Source organism: Ambystoma mexicanum, chromosome 2p (assembly GCF_040938575.1).
Source record: "Ambystoma mexicanum isolate Mex_15411 chromosome 2p, UKY_AmexF1_1, whole genome shotgun sequence".
Classification (NCBI taxonomy): Eukaryota; Metazoa; Chordata; class Amphibia; order Caudata; family Ambystomatidae; genus Ambystoma; species Ambystoma mexicanum.
Window position 1 is genome coordinate 899,507,972 of NC_090923.1, and position 21,951 is coordinate 899,529,922.

The 21,951-nt window shown below is 46.8% G+C and overlaps 1 protein-coding gene across 4 annotated transcripts in view; it reads left to right on the forward strand.

The window, feature by feature from the left end:
- CLASRP (CLK4 associating serine/arginine rich protein) overlaps positions 1 to 21,951 on the forward strand; it is a 1,024,175-nt gene that overhangs the window by 218,301 nt on the left and 783,923 nt on the right. For all 4 annotated transcript variants that reach the window (XR_011302052.1, XM_069644604.1, XM_069644606.1 and 1 more), the window contains one exon: positions 2,085 to 2,169. Coding sequence is in view for 3 of the 4 variants with exons in the window: in XM_069644604.1 (XP_069500705.1) it covers positions 2,085 to 2,169 (85 nt within the window). In the remaining variant the exon portion in view is untranslated. The remainder of the gene's footprint in view (positions 1 to 2,084; positions 2,170 to 21,951) is intronic.

The following is a 21,951-nucleotide window of genomic DNA, read 5'->3' on the forward strand; positions in this document are numbered from 1 at the left end:
GATGTTCCTCTCCAGTGGTCGACTCTGCCTTTTAGTACCAGAAACCTGTCTTTTTCCAGCCAGCCAATCGGGACTGGTTTCACTCGGCACAGCTACAGACAAAGGACAAGGACTTTTTGGGAGCCTCCCTCACTTCCTGCCTTTCCAGACACACTGGAGCCTGGGCGGGTCTCAGGGCTGAACCCATCCAAAGGCAAAACACACAAAGGGCTCAAACCGATTTCAACTAAGAGTGAAATCCAAGAAAGAACTAACAAACAGAAAATGGCAAAAAAAGAGGACAGGGGCCATTTTGTAAACTATGGTCACAAATGGGTGCTGTACTGCAGCTGAGGGTTCAGCGTGCAGTTGAAATGCACACTAGTAGTGAAGGTAAACCACTGCCACCAGCCATTTAAAGTAAGTTAGTGTAACAAAAAATGTTACATGAGTGGGTAAGGGAATTACTAAGTAACCCCCCCCCCCCTGCACTCCACATAGGGTGGTGTGTGCTGATCCCACAAAGAGAAAGGTAATTAAGACAGGGATCACCTTACTATTCTTGGGACTGGTAGTTCAAGGGACTGCTTAGTGGCCTTAGGTGCTGTGTGTCGCTATACAAAAAGCAGATGCCTATGGCTTTTGTCAGACTCCATAAATTACAAAAAATCGTAGTCAGGAAAAATAGATGAGGGAGTGAGAAAAAGGTCCTACTCACTCGGGAGTAAAAAAATCACAAGCCTGAAGTCCAGCAAAAGAGCTGGGGGTCTCTAAGGTAGAAGGGAATTGCACAGAAATAAAAATTCTCCCTTACATTCGGCCTTTCCATGAGGATGCACTAGAAATGGGCAATAGGTCTCTTGGTATTGGGGTTCTGCAGCTCTGGGAGCTCCTAGGACCTCGGGGGACGGCTCAATTCAAAGTTCGTTTTAGGACTGATTGTTCCCACCAGCCAAAGGGAAGGAGTCGTCCTCTCCGGTGCTCCTCTGTCGCACAGAAAACAGGGCCAGGACAGCAGTGGTCGCTTCATTGTTGTAAAGGGCCTGCAGGCGTCCCTGGTCGTCTACTTTGGTTACTTCAGCTTCCAGTGGTTGACTTGCTTTTCACTCCAGAAGCCTCCCCTTTTATACATTCCAGCACACACTCCTCTGCAATCTCTCTCAGAAATTTACCGAAAGTGGCCGTTGGCTGTCCAATCAGGGCAGCCAGACCCCCAACTCCCACTGGGCACTCTGGCAGACAAAGTACAGGGGGGGGGTGGAAAACTCCTTCCTTCCCACCTGCCCAGACACTCTTGAGCCTAGGCGGGGACGCCTAAGGGTTCCCGCCAAAGGCAGAACGCACACTCCAGCCCCCCCCTCCAAGAATGGTAGAAGGGCTAACTAAGGACAACCACGCTAGTAATGGCGAAAAAAGAAGGGAGGCCCCAAGTTGGTACTTGGGTGCCCCTATTTTGCACGACCAAGGCTATGGACATAGCCTACAGTATAACAATTACACAATACTTGGTAGAACACATCCACTGCTACTAGTCATAACTAGGAGATTGTCTATGTGACTAAAAAGTCACTGGAGCGTAGAGAAGAGGGCTATTAGGTATCGCTTTGGCACTCCACATAAGGTGGTGTATGCCATTCTCTTAGAATATAAAGTTTAAAACTGTAGTTACTATAGGATAAATAAACGCATCTCAAAGGAGCACCCTAAGGGTCCCCAGCAACACTGTCCATAAGGAGCTGTGTGCTGCAATAGTAAAATACAGATGCCTTTAAGAGCTAGTGGGAAAATAGGCTCCATAGTACTGGTATAATTCAAATAATAGAGTTTCAAAGAGTCCACAAGAATGAATGAATGAGTGGAAAAAGGCCCCAATCCTTCAGGATTTGAGAAAAAGGTCCAGATGTCATATATATATATCCGTTTTTATATACCTTGAAATGCGTTTCTCTCTTTATTGCTAGGTAGTTATCTGTGGAGGTTACTATAGGCTAATGTAACTCCAAGGTTGCTGTTTTTACTTAAGTGTTATCTGTGTACAACCAGCACAGTAATGGCTGTAAGCATGACGATAACCTCTCAAAGTCACTCTTACTTTATGTTTACAGTATCAGAAGAGCAGTGTCTCTATCAGATCTACATTGATGAGCTGTACGGCGGATTACAAAAACCCACGGAAGATGAGAAAAAGAAGTGAGTACCCAAGAACACTTTTTTAAAGTGAAAACCTTTCAGTGGTGGTCCTATTTCCTGCAGCTTGGAATATGTTTAGAATTAAATGCTATACATAGCTTACAATATAGTGGTTGGTCTGGAGTATTAAGACTTGTTTATGAAACCAGTTGTTGATGGAGGTGTCACTGTCAGGTAAGATTTTGTGAAGTCCAATTAGTGTGGGACTTTACAAAACTTATCTGCTTGGTAGTAGTGAGCCAACTTTTAACATAGGCCTGTACTACACATGTCAGTAGAGTGGCTGGGCAGCCAGGCTTCTCTTAGAAAGGGTACTGTGTGCTGTAGAGCAGTACATTGCAATCAGTAAATAAAAGTATTCAAGTTAACACTTTCAACCTTACAATGTATATTCAATTATTTATATATACACACTGCAAATGAATCGCACTAAATATGCAGCAACTAATAGTAAAATTCATTCAGAATCAAGTTATTCAAGCAGCAATCCTGCAGGTGAGTACTTTCTTCTTGTACTAACATTTTAAGCACACAGAGTGACATCAATCAAGGTCAGTAGTAGCACTTATGGTTCGCCATACAATATTGAGTTTCAGGTGGAAAAGTGTTAGAGAAGAATAGAAGAACACTGTAGCACTGTAACAATAGTCTTTTCTCCCAGAGGGATGTAGGAAATCTTTTTCCCATCAATAAGAGTGTCAAACAATTAAAACATGTATAGGGAACAAGCACTGCCTGAAGGGATGCCTTTAGGGAACCAGGACAGCCAAAGTCAATAGGACCGTTCTAGTTCTGATGCAATCTTAGAAAAAGTTAGTTGAGCAGTCCGTAGTTCTTGAAGAAAAATCCAGGCGCTCAAGGGAGCCTACCTGATGTGCACACAATGTTAGGTAGAAACGTGGTTGGCTGTAGATTTGGAAACAACCTTGCTAGGCTCTGTTGTTCCTTGTGCATCGGGGTAGGGAAGCAGGTTGCAAGATCACAGGTAACTGTTTGAGGTTTAGCCAAACACCTCTTTTGTTAAGTAGAAGAAGGGGGAGTTTTTGTTCCTGGCTATTTTGCTTCTAGGTCTTAAAGAATTGTTCTCACACACTGTTGGGTGCGATATAGTTTTGCTTTTATTTGTGCAAGTGGTTGGTTTTCTTTCAAATTGTAGTATACATGTGGTAAATTTGGGGGTCTCGAGTCCCCTTGTTGTCAGCCGACGCGTGTTTCGACCCGAAGGGCTTTATCAAGGCTGATACATTTATTCAAAACCATGTGTGGTGATAAGTGGTGACATTTGTTGTGACATACATAATTGGCATTGGTGTTCAGTGAATGGTGTTGGGTGATGGTGAGGTTTTTTATATAAAAATATACATATTTAAACATCAATGTATATAGTACATTAAGAGCCGTAGTTGCGGCAGCGGGGAAAAAGGAGGGAGGAAGAGAACAAAAGGTAAGCAGCAGATTTGGTTGGTCCTAATAGTATAATGTCTGGCTTTGAATGGCCTCTTACCTATTGGTACCGGTGTGTAGCCCCCTGTGGGGTCCTGGTTGGGGATGCGGGTTGCTTGCGCTGTAATTACAGTGGCTCCTGTTGGGCCCTGAAAAATAAAGTGTTCTGGTGGGTCCTGTCATGATGTTGCTGATGCTATGTGTGCTGGGCCCCTGTGGGTCCTGTTACCCGATATGGGTTGCTGCGCTGTGATGGGAGTGACTCCAGTTGGGCCCTGAATCAGGAGGGTTCTAATGTGTCCTGACTTGGCAACTACGGTGCTTGGGGGTGATGATGGTGCTGGGCGGTGCATCTGGAGTGAGAGCCAGTGGCTGGTGGCATGGTGTGGGAAGGAGGGTCCTGCTGGGTGTGGTATGCTCACCAGCTATGGTGGTGGAGTGGTGTTGGGCCCCTCTCTTGTTGGAGTAGCAATGGCCTTGATTGAGGTGGCGCCAGATGGCTGTGTCTAATGGAAGGCTGCTAAGGGAGCCAACGTGGGGCAGTCTAACAATTGGGAGAAGGTCAGGAGGCAGTGGTACTGACCTGCGCCATGTGGATTGGCGATTTGAGATGGGTGGCAGGCCCATAGTGGGAGATTGAAGAGGCATAGTGCATAAGGACTGTGTTTTCGCTGGCCCCTGGGTGGCCTGTCATTAGCATGCTGGTTGGGAAAGAGGCTGCGCCGAGGGGGGTGCTGGCCGTCTGTCTTGAGAAATGGCGGCTTGGGATGTAGGCTGGTGATGGGCTCGTGGGGTGGGGCCTGCATGGTCTCTGGTGCGGCTGGTGCCCGGGAGGAGCTAGTGAAAACTTACTGAATGTGCCCACGATGGGCGTCCTGCGTTGTCCGTGTGGGTAGCCGGACTGGAGGACTGAAGTCTATTAAATGCGCCTCTGCGCTGCTGAGTCACCAGTGTGTGCGCGTTGTATGGTGCGCATGTCCCTGGCTTGCATAGTGTGTTTCCTGGTGCGCGTGTGCAGGGGGAGGTGGATGGTGTCTGCACGCTTGCATGCGCCGGAGGTTGCCGGCGAGGAGATGAGTGTGTGGTCATTGGACCGGTTGGAAAGGGCTGAAAAGGGGAATGCCATGGGGTGCTAGGTTGGCTCCCACATGGTGCAACATGCAGGGTAATTACTCCAAAAAGGATGGGGCTATTGATCTGGATGAAAATGCATGTTACATGAGGAATGGGTATGAAAACTGGAAATAATTTTGAGGCTGTTTAACCTTTGTGAATTGAAATGGGTGCCTGTTGTGGTTGGCTGGCATCAGTGCATCTTTATTCTGAAGGCTGTTAACCTCGATGATAATACATGCTGCAAGAATTGATGGTTGTTTGGCCTAAGTGAAAAGAAATGGGTGCCTGCTGAATTGGGCTGGCATTGGTGCATGTTTCATCTGATGAGGGTTCATGATTAAAGGCGACTATGTTGGGCCTGCACAAGTGAATTGCAGTAATTCAAAAGGATAGAAAGAAGCACTCCCCAAGCTAGGATGCACTAGATTTGGCTAAAGGTAGAATTGAAGCAGATGTTCCTGCTGACTTCCTTCTTGATGCAGTGATGCAGACCCTTGTCCCTGGACCTTGGTCGTGGTGACGAAAGGAAGGACATCTGGCGGGCTTCTGCGGCAGCACTCTAGAGAGGGACTCTGCAGCAGTGGATTCCATTCATTTGTGCACTTATTAACGCACGCTCCTTGCCAGCACATCCCATAGAGATTCACAACCTCATCACTGACCTAGATCTAGATATCCTAGCCATCACTGAGACTTCGCTACACAAAGCCTCTGGTCCTGCCATCTGCCAAACATCAGGATACATCATCCTGCGCCAGGACAGAACCTCCAGCAAAGGTGGAGGGGTAGAAATTAATTCTAAGTGATCTATCAATGCCAGGCAACTGAAAACCACTGAGTCGGACAACTTTGACCTGCTATCAGTAAAAATATCACCCTCGCCAAATGATACTATAACACTCCACATTGTTTACCGTCCCCCAGGCCCAACCGACGACTTCCAACCCAAAATCACCCATATCTTAGGAGACTTCCTAAATATGAACACAAGAGTCATGCTCCTAGGTGACCTTAACCTGGGATTCCAAGACTCCAAAGCCCAGAAAGGCAAAGCCCTCCAAGACTTAGGCTTCACCCAACTAGTCAACGACCCAACCCACACCAAAGGTCGCATACTAGATTGGATTGCAGATCACAACTGTGCCGCCGACCTCTGCTCTAACACCCCACGCCCATGGACTGACCACCACTTACTACACTTCATACCTTCAAAGCTAATAGTGAAACCAAACCCACCCGCACCAGCCACCTTAGCCAGATCCAAAAAATTACTTACAGTAGAAAGAATCCTCCCCCTCATTCAGACCTCTCCGCTCTCCTATCCCACATCCAATGACCTCACAGAATTAGTCAAAATTTATAACGCCACTCTCAAAGAGGTATTAGACACCATTGCTCTATTAGAAAAGAAAAAAGCCAAGCACACTCTTCACGCAAACTCATGGTTCTCCCAAGAACTCCTTGATGCCCGAACTGCTAAAAGAGCAGCGCTAACCTCTTGACAAAATAACCCTTCCACTACTACAAGAGACCCCTACTGCATAGCCGCCAGACTTTACAAGCATGCCATCTCCAAAGCTAAAGCAGCCACGTACAACTCTAGAATTGAGAAATCCAACTCCCAATCTAAAGAGTTATTTGCCATTTATAATGAGCTGACCATCCCCCCTACCTCCACACAACCCACTTAGATGACGAAACCTGGTGTAGCAATATTCAACACGCAATGCTAAACAAAATCAAAACACTCCAGAACAAAATTAAGACCCAATTTGACGATCTGCCTAAAGCTTCTCCACCTACCCCTAAGCCCTCGGCTACCCCATCAGCCACAGATCGCCAACATGGCACAAACAAACCTACACCCTTACATTCAGGGAAGTAACAATCCCAGAAGTCCTACTAATCATGAAACTCATCAAACCGTCACTATGTAAAGGTGACACATGCCCAGCCAACCTAATCCAAGACTGTGCCACAGCCCTGGCTCCATTTGTCACCACCTTTATCAATGCCTCCTTCACCAACAGTACCGTCCCACTCCCCCCCTCAAGGAAGCTTGGGTTTGTCCACTACTAAAGAAACCCACCCTTGACCCAGACTCCCCCCACCAACTACCATCCAATTACCACCGTGCCATTCCTGTTGCAAATCCTGGATAAGGCTGCCTACTTACAGATCCAGTCCTACCTGGAAACCCACAACATCCTAGGTAAAAGACAATCCGGCTTTCGCCCTCGTCATGACACAGAATCAACCCTTCTGGACCTCAAGAATCAACTACTTGAAGCCATGGACAAAGGCAAATCCTCACTCCTCCTACTCCTGGATCTTTCGGCTGCCTTTGACTTGGCTGACCACAAGATCCTGTGTAAACATCTCACTGACACTGCCCACTTCTCCCAAGAAGCCACCGCTTGGATAACCTCCTTCTTGGAAGGCCGACCAATGAGGGCCTTCTTCGGAGAAGGGATGGGCGACCATGCCTCAGCCACTCCATCCCCCATTGAGTGTGGATTGCCACAAGGTTCCTGTACCTCCCCCACCCTATATAATCTATTCACCCTCCCACTGTTCAGCGACCTAGAAGAATTCGGCATAGCCTTCACTAAGTATCCCGACGACACACAAATTCTTCTTCCCCTTACAGGGAACTATGAACAAGACCTCAACACACTCCAGAAGACACATGCACGCATCCAGGCCTGGATGGCAGCCAATGGTCTCTGTCTAAACGGGGGAAAAAAACGAAATCCTACTGATGGGCCCCAAAGAATCCTTAAAAAAAAAAAAAAACTAAGCAAGTACAGTTCCTTCAGTATTGGGAATACTGTTATCACAGCTTCCTCTGCAGTGAAAACCCTTGGGGTATACCTTGACGCCACCTTATCAATGGACAGGCAAGTCAGCGCCATCTCTTCTTCAGCTGCACTTACAACTAAAATCATAAACGCAGTAAAACCTCACCTATAACCAACCAACTGCCTTAACATCGCAAGAGTCACTATCGGTGCAAAACTTGACTATTGCAACATCTTACTCTTAGGCACCTCTGCGAAAAACATTAACAAATTGCAAATGGCACAAAACGGCGCCCTCAGTGCTGCCCTTAGCATCCCTAGGAGAGAACACATCTCACAGGCGAGAAAAGATGCCCACTGGCTCCCAATTAAAGAACGCATAACATTCAAAGCCCTCACGATCACTCACAAATGCATTGTCCGGACTGCCCCTGCCGACCTGACTGAAAGAATACACCATGCTCCGGCCCACAGACCAAGACGGGACCAATACTCCCACCTACTATCAGTTCCAGTATTCAACAGAGCCAAACCGGGCGGCTCTAATTTTGAAGTACTAGCCCCTAAAGCCTGGAACGCACTCCCACCCAGCCTACGACACGAAAAATCCCTCAGTTTTCGGAAAGGTGCTACAAACCAATTTATTCAACTAACCACTTCTACAATGCATTTAACCTGTACTACTGCCTATGTAAATGTATTACCGCCTATGTAAATCTCTGTCAGAAAACTGTATCACGGCTGAAAATTAACCTGCACTAAGTGAATATGCTTTAACAGCGCCACAATGCCTCCGGGCCGCTGGGCGCTTTATAAATTCAAATAAATAAATTTCAGCGGCTCTTCGTGGTTTTGGTGCCTTTTTCTCAACGCACAAGAGGAACGAATATCCCAGGTTGGAATCTCCTCAGTCCCTTGGTCCTGAACTCTGGTTCTGGATAACGATTTCTTGCTTCTCTAGACTTACATGGATGCCTGCCAAGTTTCCATTGGATTCGTCCTCCGGAAGACGTTTCACTTGTTGATGGTCCTGGTACCCTGGCTATTGGGAAATTGCAGCCCAGCAAGGTCGCAGCGACACAGGGGTTGGCCCAGGACAAAGCAGGGCTTCCCTATCGATGGGGAAAACAGGGTCAGCACGGCTTCACCCGTGCTTTCATGGACCGGGAAGGTGCTGCTGACTCTGAATTTGATGTTCCAGTGGTCGACTCTGCCTGTTGTCCCAAAACCCTTGCCTTCTATGCAGATTCGCAGCACTATGTTGTCAATCGCACAAGGGGGGGAGGTCCTCTCGGGCTGCCTCCCACACAGTTTGAACTGGTTCCGGTCAGGCATGCCTACTAACGGAGAGTGAATTTCCGGGCTCCTCCCTCACTTCCTGCCTTCCAAGACACACTGGAGCCTGGGCGGGTTTCAGGGGTCAAGCCTGTCAAAGGCAAAACACACAGTGGAAACCTTATATAAATGGAGTAAAAGCCCAGAAGGAACTATCAAACGAGAAATGGGAAACTAAAGAAGACGGGCCATTTTGGTAAAATGGTCACCCTTGGATGCTGTACTGCAGCTGAGAAATCAGCCTGCAGATACATTGCACAAAGGTAGTCCAAATAAAACCACTGCCACCTGCCCTTCAAGTTGGCGTAACAAAAGGTTACATGAGAAGGAGTTGCTATGTAACGCCCCAGCACGCCACATAAAATGGTGTGTGCTGGACCCACAAAGGAAAAAGGTAAGTAAGACAAAATTTGTCCTACTATACTTGGGAACTGTAGTTCACACAAGAAAGTGCATTTAAACATTTGGAGGAGTTCAAGGGACTCCTCAGTGGCACTGCACAAAGTGTGCTGTGTGTCACTATATAAAACGCAGATGCCTATGGAGTTTACCAGACTCCATTAAAACATACGGAACACAAAATCTCAGTCGGAGGGAAAAGGCATAAGTGGGTGGCAAAAAGGCCCACTCAAGAGGTTAAAAATCAAAAAGGTCCCAGATTCCAGCAAAGGCCTGGAGGTATCTAAGGTTAAAGGGAATTAGCATAGAAACTGAAAATTCTCCTTAACAGTTCCTGTAGTGGTAACTATGCATGATGTCTGCTTGTATGCAGTGCTACTTGCAGTATGGTTTTGGAGGCCTTGTTCCCTGTCCTGGATCAACGGATTCAATGCCAGCCTTAATTGGGATTCAATGCCGGCTTCTATGTTAAAGAAGATTGTTCCCAAAGCAAGTACACTTGTATTAGAACACAGTCCAGTGTAAACACATCGCACATTATCTGTGTATCTTTAAAGACACCGATGAACAATGGGATTTCAAGGTGATATGACACCCAGAGATTTGATCTTCAATCCCAAATGAGAACATACTGCAAGATTTTTTCAGAGGTTTGAATTATCATAGGTTTGGTCCTTAAGAAGACTGCCAGTTAAAATGATTGATTCATTTTGAAAGTTGAACTAGCATGGGAAGGCGTCTACAAATGTATTATTAAAATGGATTCTGATGACCACTGCTAGTTGTCCACATGTTGGATCAGTACATGTGCAATGAGAAAGCGACCCCATGTTTGATCAGTATATGTGGGGTGAATGAGTGATCCACATATTGCCTCAGTCGAGGTTCCTGTCAATGAAGCACAGCACTAGCACTTTTTATGGGCGAAATTATAATTATGATTGACGTTGAATCAGTGACAGTGACGTTAGCTGTGAGAATGATGATGTGAGTGAAAATGTGATGATGATCGCACACATTCACTTAACTAATAAATGTTGAGTCAGGTTTTTTGACTTTGTCTAGAAAACAGTAAATATATGATTAATAAATAAATTGTTTTGTAAAAAATAAATTGTTTGAATGTTCTTTCAGACTCTTTGAGCGGTTGAATGTTAATTTGACAAATGACTTTATTTCCAAAATACTTTCCGACGCATGAAAGAAACATCACATTTTAATTTGTGGGGAGGGGGTTCCCCAAACATCCCCTTTCTCTATTGTTTGACCCCAACCCAGTCCCCACCCATTTTTACATCCAACCCCCCCAGCCCCCTGCCACCCACATATTTCGATGGAGTTTTTTTTCAAATGAATTATGACCTCGGAAACTACTTCGAAAGAAATGCTCTCTGAAAATGAACATGATTCCTTTTCAGCAGGTGCATTGGTGGGATAGGAGCATGATTGGTGGCTTACCCATTTTTAATTACAGTTGTGGGGTATGTCTATCGGTCCTCATGTGACACCAGTCTGTTCTTAGTGCTCCTTGCAGTAGAAACCCTCCTCAGATTGCCCTATTGGTTTTGATCACACAAGAGATGAGGAAGTTGATGACCTTGAGGTTTTTCAGCCCAGGGGTTCATGTTTTGTTACTGGCACCAGGGAGACCAGCTGTATTAAAGAGAATAACAAGTTTGCAGATACAAGTTCTTTTGCTTTACGCCGCTTAGACTCATGGACATAACTCCATTTACGTAGTATAAGAAAAGTGGGGCTAACCCTAAGATGGTCAGTGTGCTGGGTACTAATTAGAAATACTGAATTAGTAGATTGAGAGTAATTAGATGCTAGAGAGCCTGACTGCACTTAACCTAATGTAGTCACTTCAAATTTATAATACAGTATCTTGTTAATTCATTCTTTTTAATTTACACAAACTGTTAATGCATAAAGTCCTCCAATTTTGGACAATAGTCAAAGCCAGTTCAAGTTAACAACCAATGTTATTACACAGATTCCTTAAGTCGGACCATATTTACTGCCACAGCCTACGCGTGTTTCGACCACTGGTCCTTGTCAAGGCTGACAAGTGGCATGTAACCCAACTTCAACTCCACTCTTGTGCGTCGCAGGGGCTGACAATTCGATTAAGAGAGACCGCTCTGTGCGGTTTTGCTAAATATTATTTTTTTTGTTTCGTTAAAAAAAATAAAAAATAAAAAAATCATTTGACTTAGTACCCTTTCTTGTATCTTGTGCAGCCTTTGGTTGCAAAATCCACAATGCACCCTCCTTGTGGGTCCTGGACATCTCTGATCTGCTGCTCGCTATCAAGACGAGTTCTGCTGCATCCCTGAGGTCCTGAAATGCCTGTGGACCATGTGCATGGCCACCCTCTGCTCATTTTGTCTTTGATGTCCTGGGTTACCTCCAATTTTGTGGAATTCACAGCAAATCCCCCTTTTTAATCTTCAGCTTGTTTTGTCCCAAGTGTTCTTAGTAATCATTATGTTGCTGACCCAGCTATCAGAAGATGAGCCATCGGTACCTGCTACCCCTGGACTTCCAAAGTCACATGTACTGAGAGCTGTGGACCTCAACTGCCCTAACCTATCTTGGATCCTTTTCGGTTCTGCTTGTTGTACGAGGGGATGGTGTAAATATCTGTTTTGAAGTTAACATTCACTAACATTTGGCATGGAGTCCTTCCCTGTGTCTACCTTTGCCTTGCATTGTGTGGGTGTTAAGCTAGACCTAGGAATCCGGTCTGCAGTCCCCCTCAATTACAAAGATTGGTGCTGCCCCTTTGCTTTGCAGGATAGCTGCGTTTTAAAATATTATGAATTGTGTGTGACTGAAGAGTGAACTACCACGTTGAGCCTATTGCTTTCTATAGGAGGGGTTTCAATAACTTGTAAAACAACCCCTGCCCCCAAATTATCCAAAACCTGTTCACCTACCTGCACGGTGGGTCACACTGTTCTTATGGTGGGGCTGGAACGAAGTTTAGTTGCTCTGGACTGATGCGATCTCATAATTTTATAAGACCTGTGATAACTTGTTTTTAACCTGTTACCTCCCCAAACCCTGTCCACTTTCAGTCCTAACAGTATTAAACAATAGTTTTCTGAATTTCAAGTTGTGGCGTCGTTAGAGAGAATTCTCATAAATGTGCCAATTCCCTTCACCTTAGAGACCCCCGGCAACTTTGTTGGATTTTGAGGACTTTATTTTTTTACCTGGAGAAAGTGAGAGCCTTTTTTCCCACTCTCTCGTGTATTTTGATGTGTGTTTTACTCTTGTGTTCTTTGATTATGGGGTTTTAGATCACTCCAAAGGCATCATCCTTCAATGTGTGTTACACAGCACCCCCAGTGTAGTGACACAGGGAAGCTTTTTAGGCTGTCCCAAGGTTTAAATACCTTCTCTGGGATAAACTACTGTTTCCCAGAGAAAGTAAAGTGAAATTGACTTTACTAGTCTTTTTAAATTCCTAGACCCCCCACACCCTATCTTACAATAGTGCTGGAGGGGTTACTTAGTAGCCCCTGTGTCTAGAAACTCATGTAGCGGTCAAATGCTACCCATTTCTCTCGAAATGGCTGGTGGCAGTGGTTTTACAACAAACTACCATGATTTTTCCAGACCGTGAACACCGGTAGCATTAAATCACGGGAGCCATGTTTTTTCAAGATGGCGTTTGAGCCCACTTTGTTTAAACAGGTCCCGTTCTTCTTTTTTCGCCATTTCTTTTTGCAATGGTCCTTCTAGAGTTTGTCTCTGCGCCAAACCAGGGTTTTGCCCTTTGTTCCTTCACCTTTGGCGGGCTTCTGGACTGAAGACCGCCTCTGGCGCCCGAGTGTTTGGGGTGGGCAGGAAGTGGAGGAGGTGCCTGAAACTCCCTGTGCTTAGTCTCCTAGGAGACCCAAATGCACTCTGGTGTGATTGGCTGGCTGACTGTCCAGCAAGAACAGCCACCCTGCTGGGTGATTGACAGCTAGGCTGGAATGAATGGGAGAGAACTGAATAAAAGGCAAGTCTCTTGGCTTGAAAGGCAGTCGACCACTGGAATGAAAGAACCGAAGACAAGCTTGAAGAGGACAGTTGCTGCAACTCCTGGGCAGTTGGTTTGCCCGGTGAAGCCCTGCTGCAGGTCCTAAACGCCAAGTTCACCTCGACAGAGAAGCCCCTGCAAGGACAACTTCTTCCTTTTGAGTTGGTGGGACCAATCAACTCAACACTAAGCCACCTGGATACCAATCTCGGAGCTGGTTGTATTTTCCTCAGAGTGCTGCAGGAAACCGAATAACCAGGGAGAGGGGCACCAGTTTGTGTGCTTGACTACAGCTACCGGAATTGAAGATTTGCCAGTTTTTCGACCAGTCCCAGTGCAGTAGTCCCCCGACGTCCTGCCTCTTGTCCCCACGACTGAGGCTCAGGAACAGCGAGATACTGTGAAACGAGACTGAGAGTACTTGCCTCTCGCGGTGAATGTGCTTGAAACTTTCCCAACTTGCAGGCCTAATCAGCTTGTGACACAACATATGATTCTTTCTTTTACAAACTACTTCTGAGAACTTTGGCAAAGACTTTTCCGTTTAACTACCAGAACTGCTTTATCCTCTACAAGACTTTAGCCCATTGACTTTGGCCTAACCTATTTAATCGACTCCTCTGGTGAACTCCAAACATTTGCACTGTTTAAGAATAATTGTGATCTTTTTTATTAACCTATGCTTTTTTGCTCCTACTACAAAGTACTCTGAATGCCATTTTGCTCCTCCTTCAAAGTAGTTTAAATGCCTCAGAAACGTACAGTGTAAAGTACTGAAGTATATTTGTGTGTGATCTATATTTCCTCCTTCTAGTGAATGTTTTATAACTGACTGTGAAATAAATTAAGTGTTTTACCAAGTAACCTTGAGTGTAAGTTTATTTGAATACTTGTGATTGTAGACCTCTGTGTAACATCATTACAGCTCACATTCCCCTCTTGAGATGAGCCTGGCTGCTCTGCAATGCTACCAAAACTGTGTAGTACAGACTTCTACCAAAGGTTGGTTTGCTTACACCTGTAGTCCTAGTTGTGTAGTGGTCCCAAAGGGTAGTGCATTCAAAATGTGCCTAACCGTCACGAGAAAGTAGAGGAGCAGCTTGTTGAGCCCGGGCTAGAGGAGTGAGCGAAGAGCGGTCCCAGCTGAGAATGGAGGCCCGCTGGGAAAATGGCAGCTGTTGGAGTGTAAGAAGTGCAGTGAGCCGCTGTCCCAGTGGAATCCGAGCTGCGCTGTTCCACGGTTTGAGGATAAGCAGCAGGCCGGGGGCCAGCGTTCGCACATTTCAGTGCGAGCTGGGCTTGCAGCACGAAGTGGAGGATCAACGTAAACTCTGCCTTGAGCCCTGGAGTGAGTTGCAAGGAGGAGCTGGAGTTCGACCCGCCGGGTGTGTATCTGGAGCGACAGGTGACATTGTTCGGCTGGAGGCTCCCTGCAACTAGCAACTGACATCGGCCGCGTGGTGCGGGTGCAAGATACAGATGAAAAGGGCTCCTGTGCTTGCGCGGCTGAGGTGAGGCATGGAAGGCTCTGGAGACGGCGCTGCACCCACAGTGAAGAGCGGGCAGGAGCGGCCTGCTGGGAGACTGCTGGAGTTGAAGGCCCTTGAGAAGGGCAGACAGTGAGAGGACCAGCGGCCAGCCGGCGATAACAGGCAGAGCAGTGTATGGAGGCACTAGTTGCAGACTGGTGGATGACTGGTCTGCCGAGCGGACAGAAGGGGCACAGCAGGACAACACTGTGGGGGTCGCAAGGCCCAAGGCGCAGCAAGAAGCAAAAGGAGGGTCTGGTGGAATATAAGGTGCTGGAAGAACACAGACAGCACCTGATATGGAAAAGAGGCAGAGAGGGCTGCTTAGAATGGGGGGGGAAGGCACAAGTACGAAGGGGGAAGTGTGCCAAGGAAGCTGGAGAGCAGGCAAACTGGTCTTGCTGGGCGAGGTAGTGGCAAGAGGAGTCCTGGGAGGCCACTCCATGAGAAAGATGTGCCGGATGGGCTATTGGGAAGGAGCTTCAGCAGGGGACCGGGAAAGGGGGCCTTCTGATGTGCATGGTGGTTTGAATGGTGCCAGTGGCTGGTGATGGGCAAGAGCATAGGGTCCGACTCCGCTCATGGGGTGGGGGGTACAGCTGGGGAGCGCCCCAGCCCCACGGGGGACAGTGTCAGAGGCGGCAACAAGTAGTGGAGGAGTGAAAGAGCGTACCCAAAGCAGTGGTGAATCCAGCTAGCGGAGGTGGGCCAGAGGATATAGATGGGCCCGAAGAGGAAAGGAACCACATCTGGAACTCGGGAGCCGAAAGGACACTAGCGGAAGCACACTCAGACAGCGCTTCACTTTAGGAACCAGGCAGCACACAGTGGCAAATAGATGGCGTTCATCAAGTAAGATTTGCATGCAGCCCTGGCCAAGTTTAAGGGGGAGATAACAGACGGTCAAAGCAAAAGCAGTGGAGTGGCACATCACGGGACTGGCTGAAAAAAGTTCCGGAATTGGCACAGCAGGAACAAGGCACAGATGAACGGATAAGAGCCTAGGAGGAAAAGTTAGAGGATCTGGAAAATAGATCAAGGTGGGACAATATCTGGATCAAAGAACTGAAGGAGGGGGAGGAAGGCACAAGCCTGGAGGGGTGCATCCGGGAGATGTTTTATAGACCCCACACAGGGGGAACCATGCCGGAACATGGAGATTGAAACAGTGCATAGGGAGGGTAGTCGGAAAGCGGACCCAGGAGCCAGGCCAAGGGATGTTCTGGTGAAGATGCACAGCTTCATAGACCAATCGCAGATTATGAGTGCAGCAAGAGGAAAAGAGAAACTTCGGCTGAGGGGGAGCAAATTAATTTGTACGATGACTTGTCTCAATCAACACTGGCGAGGAGATGGCTGTTTAAACCAATCGCGGAGGAACTTAACAAGAGGAAGATGATGTAAAGGTGGCTCTTCCCGACAAGGCTCCAGGTTCGCATGGGCAATGCAGAAAAGACTGTTTTTCAGGTAGAGGATGGCCTGAGAGCATGGGGCATGTGTCCCAGAAAATATGTGGAGGAGTAACGTAGGGAGTAGAACAAAACAACCCCCTGTGGTGGAGCTTGAAAAAAGGGGAAGAAGGCGTGAGGTGGACAGATGGATCCACAGGAGGGGTCCGTATCTCGTAAGCCTGTGAGCCTTGCCATTGGGGACAGAGAAGACTAACGCAGGAGATGGGGGAGGGACAAGGGAAGCGGGGGGGGAATAGAGCATTTCTTATTTATTTTAATTTTATTGTATTTAGCCAGATTAAGTTTTTTACAAAATAAAGCCAGATCAAATTCACAATTTTTTACGTTCATTACAATGCTTAACCATAATATTCAGAAACAATTCACATAGAAATTAAAAAGCAAAAAAATCTTTTTTTTTTCCTTTTCTTTGCGTTTAAAAATAATAGAGAAGAAAAAGACCATACTAAACCTAATGAAAAGCAATCCATACAAAAGAAATAAAAAAAATTCCACTATGTAGCAACATCTTAACATCAACAATTTCAGAAACTCCCAAAGTTAATTTCGTATCATGGCCAGAGGCAGTTCTCCCCCAGAATGTAGCCGCGTGGAGCCAGTCTTCAGTGTGCACAAATTGGGAAAGGTATCTCGCTCTCTTTTCATTTAGTGCTACACTTTCTATTACGATATGCTTGAGAGTCTGCACTTCCCATGCCCCACACAGTATGCAATGACCATCTTCTGTTCCTTGGCTGTCTCTAGATGCCCATTACCTCTCCCGTCAGAATAATATTAAGGGGAAACCTAAAGAAATCGGACCTATCCCCCGGATCAGGACCTTTTATATAAGAAACTAGAGTGGTTTAGCAAGCTTTAACCTTTGAGCTGAGTCGATTGTTTGAATCCAATCGAAGTCCAAGATTGCCTTCTTAATTTCCCTCCAGATTCCCCTCCAGATTCCCCACCAGATCTTTTTATGTTCTAACCAGACGCGCCAGACAATTCATGACGAGCTCTTTCATTCTCATCAATTGAGGGGACTTCACTTGATTAATATGGGCCGCCAGAGAAAACGTTTTTTGCTCTAAAAATGCTGCCTTGGACGATAAACCCAGTTCATATCTTAAGCTAGAAACTGGAAGGGATTGTGGGAGATTTAAGACCTTCTTCCATATCCTCCCCTCTAGTCTCTCCCAAGCCTGAAAGTTTGAATCCAATCCATAAAGGATTTTAGGGATCATCTTCCCTTTATAGAAGCATATACGGGGCGACTGGGAACTTGCAGTATTTGACTAGGAGCTTATTAATCTGGCAGATTAATTGATCTATTACGCTTTCCAGCCGCGCTGTTTCTTTCGATACTGAGGTATTAGCATACAAGATCGGACCCAGATCTATTACCTCGGTCTTCACGGGAATAGTAAGGCCATTTATCCTCCACTTAAAATTGGGTATACAGGGTTAGAGAAACACACAATGTTTGTTTTGGTGGGATTAATTACTAATTTATTAATCGCTGCAGATCTCTCAAACCCCTTTGAGGCGTTGCAGGCCTATTGGTGTGTAGTCTACAAGGACCACATAATCTGCGTATGCTAGCCAGCTCAAAGATTGATTCCCGATCTTGGGAGCAGCCAAAGCGCACAAGATGAGTGCCTCGTTCAGATCTGCCAGGTAGAGGTTAAACAGGCAGGGTGCCAAAATGCATCCCTACCTATCACCTCTACCTGTATGGATCATACCGGAGAGATTAATCCTACCATCCAATCTAACCTGGATCTTGGTGTCTGTATACAGGTGCTTAATGATGGCCACTAGCCCGGGTGGGATGCTGCACTCGTGTACCTTAGCCCACAGCCTATTTCTATTGATTGCGCCAAAGGCCTGGCACAGGTTGATCCAAAATCTGTAGAGGACTGGCCCGCCCCCTACACATGAATTACCTATCTGAGTGTGCATTATCACCCCATTCAAAGAGGTGGAGAGACCTCTACTAAACCCAGTCTGATATTTCTGGAGGATTCCTCTCCCCTCAGCCTGGCCTCCATTTCATCCAAAATCAATGAGGCGAAGATCTTACTATCTGCGTCCAGGAGAGTGATCGGCGGGAGTTCACTGCCAACGGACGATCAACCCCCCTTGAAGATTGGAATGACGATGGCTGAGCTCCACGAAGGCGGTGTTTCCTCATACTACATGATATTTTCAAAGAGGTTATATAATAACCTTGACCAGGTGTTCGACTTCAGGATCGAGTTGGAGAGGCAGGCTCCGGAGCTCTAGAGGACGAGGCCCTTATTATCAATTCCCCAGTGCGCTTCCTTTTTTTCTGATGAGTAAGTTCATCAAATTCATGCTGGTGGGAGCCCCTGCCGTAGGGCTTATTAGGTTTGGTACTTCCAAACCTCAGATGAAATCGGTGTAATTAAAGGGGTTGCATGCCTTTTTATATAGATCAATTTTGTTCACTTGGCCCAGATATTACTAGAGTTTTTGTTTTAGGGTTTCCCCGTCTCTTCGAAATATCACCACCCTGTTTCCTACCCGATTCACTTCGAGTGGATAGTATACATCTGTGAGGAGTTCCCAGGTTGAGACTAGCTGTTGGGATCTTCTGATCACTTCTGTCAGTCTCAACAAGAAGTTGTTCCGTCCGTAGCTTCTCTGTCGAGGTGAAAAAGCAAGTTGGCACAGCAGCAGGGCTTCACCAGGCAATTCAAGGTCCAGGAGGTTGCACCGGGCTTCTCTTCACGATTTCTTCTTCGGATGTTTCTTCCAGTGGTCGACTCTGCCTGTAGTCCCAAGAACCTCTCCTCTTAAGCTCATTCTCATTCATTCACAGCCCTAGGTTGTCAATCACACAGCAGGGTGGCTGTCCTTCCCAGACAGCCAGACGGCCAATCGAGGCTGGTTTCGATCAGGCACACCTAGAGCCAAAGGACGGGGGAGTTCCGTGACCCTCCCTCACTTCCTGTCCTTCCAGACACACTGGAGCGGGCTTCGTGGCTGAAGGCCGCCAAAGGCAAAACGCACTAAGGGCTCAAACCTCTCTCGACAGAGTAAAAGCCAAGAAAGACCTCACAAACAGAAAATGGTGAAAAAGGAAGACCGGGGCCATTTTGATGAAATGGAAACCCATGGGTGCTGTACTGCAGCTGAGGGTTCAGCCTGTGGTAAAAAAGCACACTGGTAGTAAAAGTTAAACCACTGCCATCAGCCATTTAAAGTAGTGAGGTTAACAAAAAAAAATTCATGAGAAAGTAGGATAAGGGGCTACTAAGTAAGTCCCCAGCACTCCACATAAGATGGTGTGTGGTGCACCTACAAAAGGAAAAATGTAAGTAAGATCAATTTCACCGTACTATTCTTGGGAACAGTAGTTCACCCAAGAAAAGGTATTTAAACTTTAAGAGAAATCCACAGGACTTCTCAGTGACACTGCACCAAGGGTGCTGTGTGTCGAAATACAAAAAGCAAATGCCTATGGAGTTTGTCAGACTCCAAAAACAGTGAAAACATAAAATCCTTGTCAGGGAAAAACACAAGGTCCCACTCACTCTGGAGTTCAAATTAATAAGTCCTAAGTCCAGCAAAAGAGCTGGGGGTCTCTAAGGTGGGAGGAAATTAGAACAGAAATGTCTCAGGATCCTTCCCCTCCCCTCTGAAGCACTCCCTTGTGCATCCTCTTCTCAAGAAATCCACATCTGATCCTTATTGTCCTGCTAAATATCGGCCAATTTCCATTACTCCCTTTCTGGGCAAACTCCTGGAAAAGTTAGCCACCTCTCAGCTTAACCTTCATTCCAATTCTGTTGGCTGTCTCCATGACCACCAGTCTGGCTTCAGAGCTGCCAGAAGCACCGAAACTGCTCTCTTGAACATGCGTGAAGATCTGGTCTTCAACCTTGACTCTAACATTCACTCTGTCCTCCTCCTCCTCGATCTCTCTTCTGACTTCGACGCGGTCGACCATACCATCCTGCTCAACAGTCTCTGTGATAACCTGGGTATCACTGATCAGGCTCTGGCCTGGCTGACCTCTTTCCTCTCTGATCGACAATCCCAGGTCCAACTTAGGTCCTTCCTATCATCTATCTTCCTCTCTACCTGTGGTGTTCCCCAGGGGTCTAACCTCTCACCCTGGCTTTTCAACCAATACCTGGCAACTCTCGCCCACTGCATTGCCATTTTATGCTCACATTTCCAGTGCTACGCTGAGGACAGTCCACTCATTTTCAGGCTGCCCTCGGCCACCTCCTCTCCCTTTCTCATCTCTGATTGCCCAACTGCCATTCAAGATTGGTGTGCCGCCAATGATCCTTGTCTGAATGCCAGCAAGACGGAGATCCTCCTCATCGGCACACCTTCCCCATCCTTTTCCCCCCTCACTCTCTGGCCGGCCTCCCTTGGCCCTCCTCCTACCCCCACCTGCGAGGCTAAGAACCCCGGGTCATCTTTGACTCCACACTTTCCTTCTCTGCCCACATCTGAGGTCTGTAAAAAGTAAAACTTCCTACTGCATCTCCTCAGAGGTACTCTGCCTTTCCTCTCCTTCCCCCAGAAGCTCATGGTCTCCCAAGCTCTGGTTCTCTCTAGGTTGGACTATTCCAACAGCCTCTTTCGAAATCTACCTGCCTTTACTCTCCGCCCTCTGCAACTACAGGACTGCGAGACTTGTCCTTGGTCTCAAGCCCTGGGATCGTATCTCTCCAGCTCTGAAATCTCTCCATTGGCTCCCGGTGGATGTAAGGATTAAATTCAAAACCCTCTGCATTGTCCACAAGGCTTTCTGGGGCTTGGGTCCAAAATACCTTCAGCTATCCTTCAGCAAATACCTCGCCTCTCAAGCTCTTTGCTCCTCTACCTCCAACTCCCTCTCGGTCAGTCATTTTTCAAAGAAACGAGCTGGGGGTAGATCTGTCTTCGGCTGGGGCTTCCCTCTGGAACAGCCTCCCTGCCACTCTAAAACTTGAGGCGAACCATCTCCAGTTCTGGAAGCACCTCAAGATCTTCCTCAGTGCTTCTGCCTTCACCCCCCCCCTCTCTCCTGCTGATCTGTTCTCTCTTGGCACCATGCACCTGGCCACCCTCTGTCTTCCGGGTCCAGGTACCTGCTCACCCTGCCACCCTCCCGCACTGCCTGCACGCCACCCCTTGCAGTGGGGTCTGTATCTTTACCCATACAGCCCCCCACCCTTTTCTTCCTGCACTTGTCAGACCTACCCTGTCTGCTGCCTTAAACCCAGCACTTGCCAATTGCTGGTTGCACTACCACTGTTCATTATTCATTCATTCATTTATTTATTTATTTTTTATTAGTTATTATTAGCTTGTTTTTCCTCTGCACTTTCCACTTCTCCCCCTTTCCATGCACTTTTGCCCTTTCCCTCTCCCGTGCATTTGCGTGTTCTCAATGTCACTGGGCCTAGTAAGATCGTTGTTTTGCTCTCCCCTGTTCCCCTCCCTTGCCTTGTCGCACTCTGAAACACTTGTGTACGAGCGCGATAGAAATAAAATATCAATATTTTTTATGTTACTTTGTATTTATTTGATATTTATTGCACGACAAAGAGATTAACTAGGTGAACAATAGACCTTTGGTAATTTGTGATACTTCATAGTATATTCTGGAAGTAGCATCAGTAGAATAGATTTAGCCCGGCCCAGTC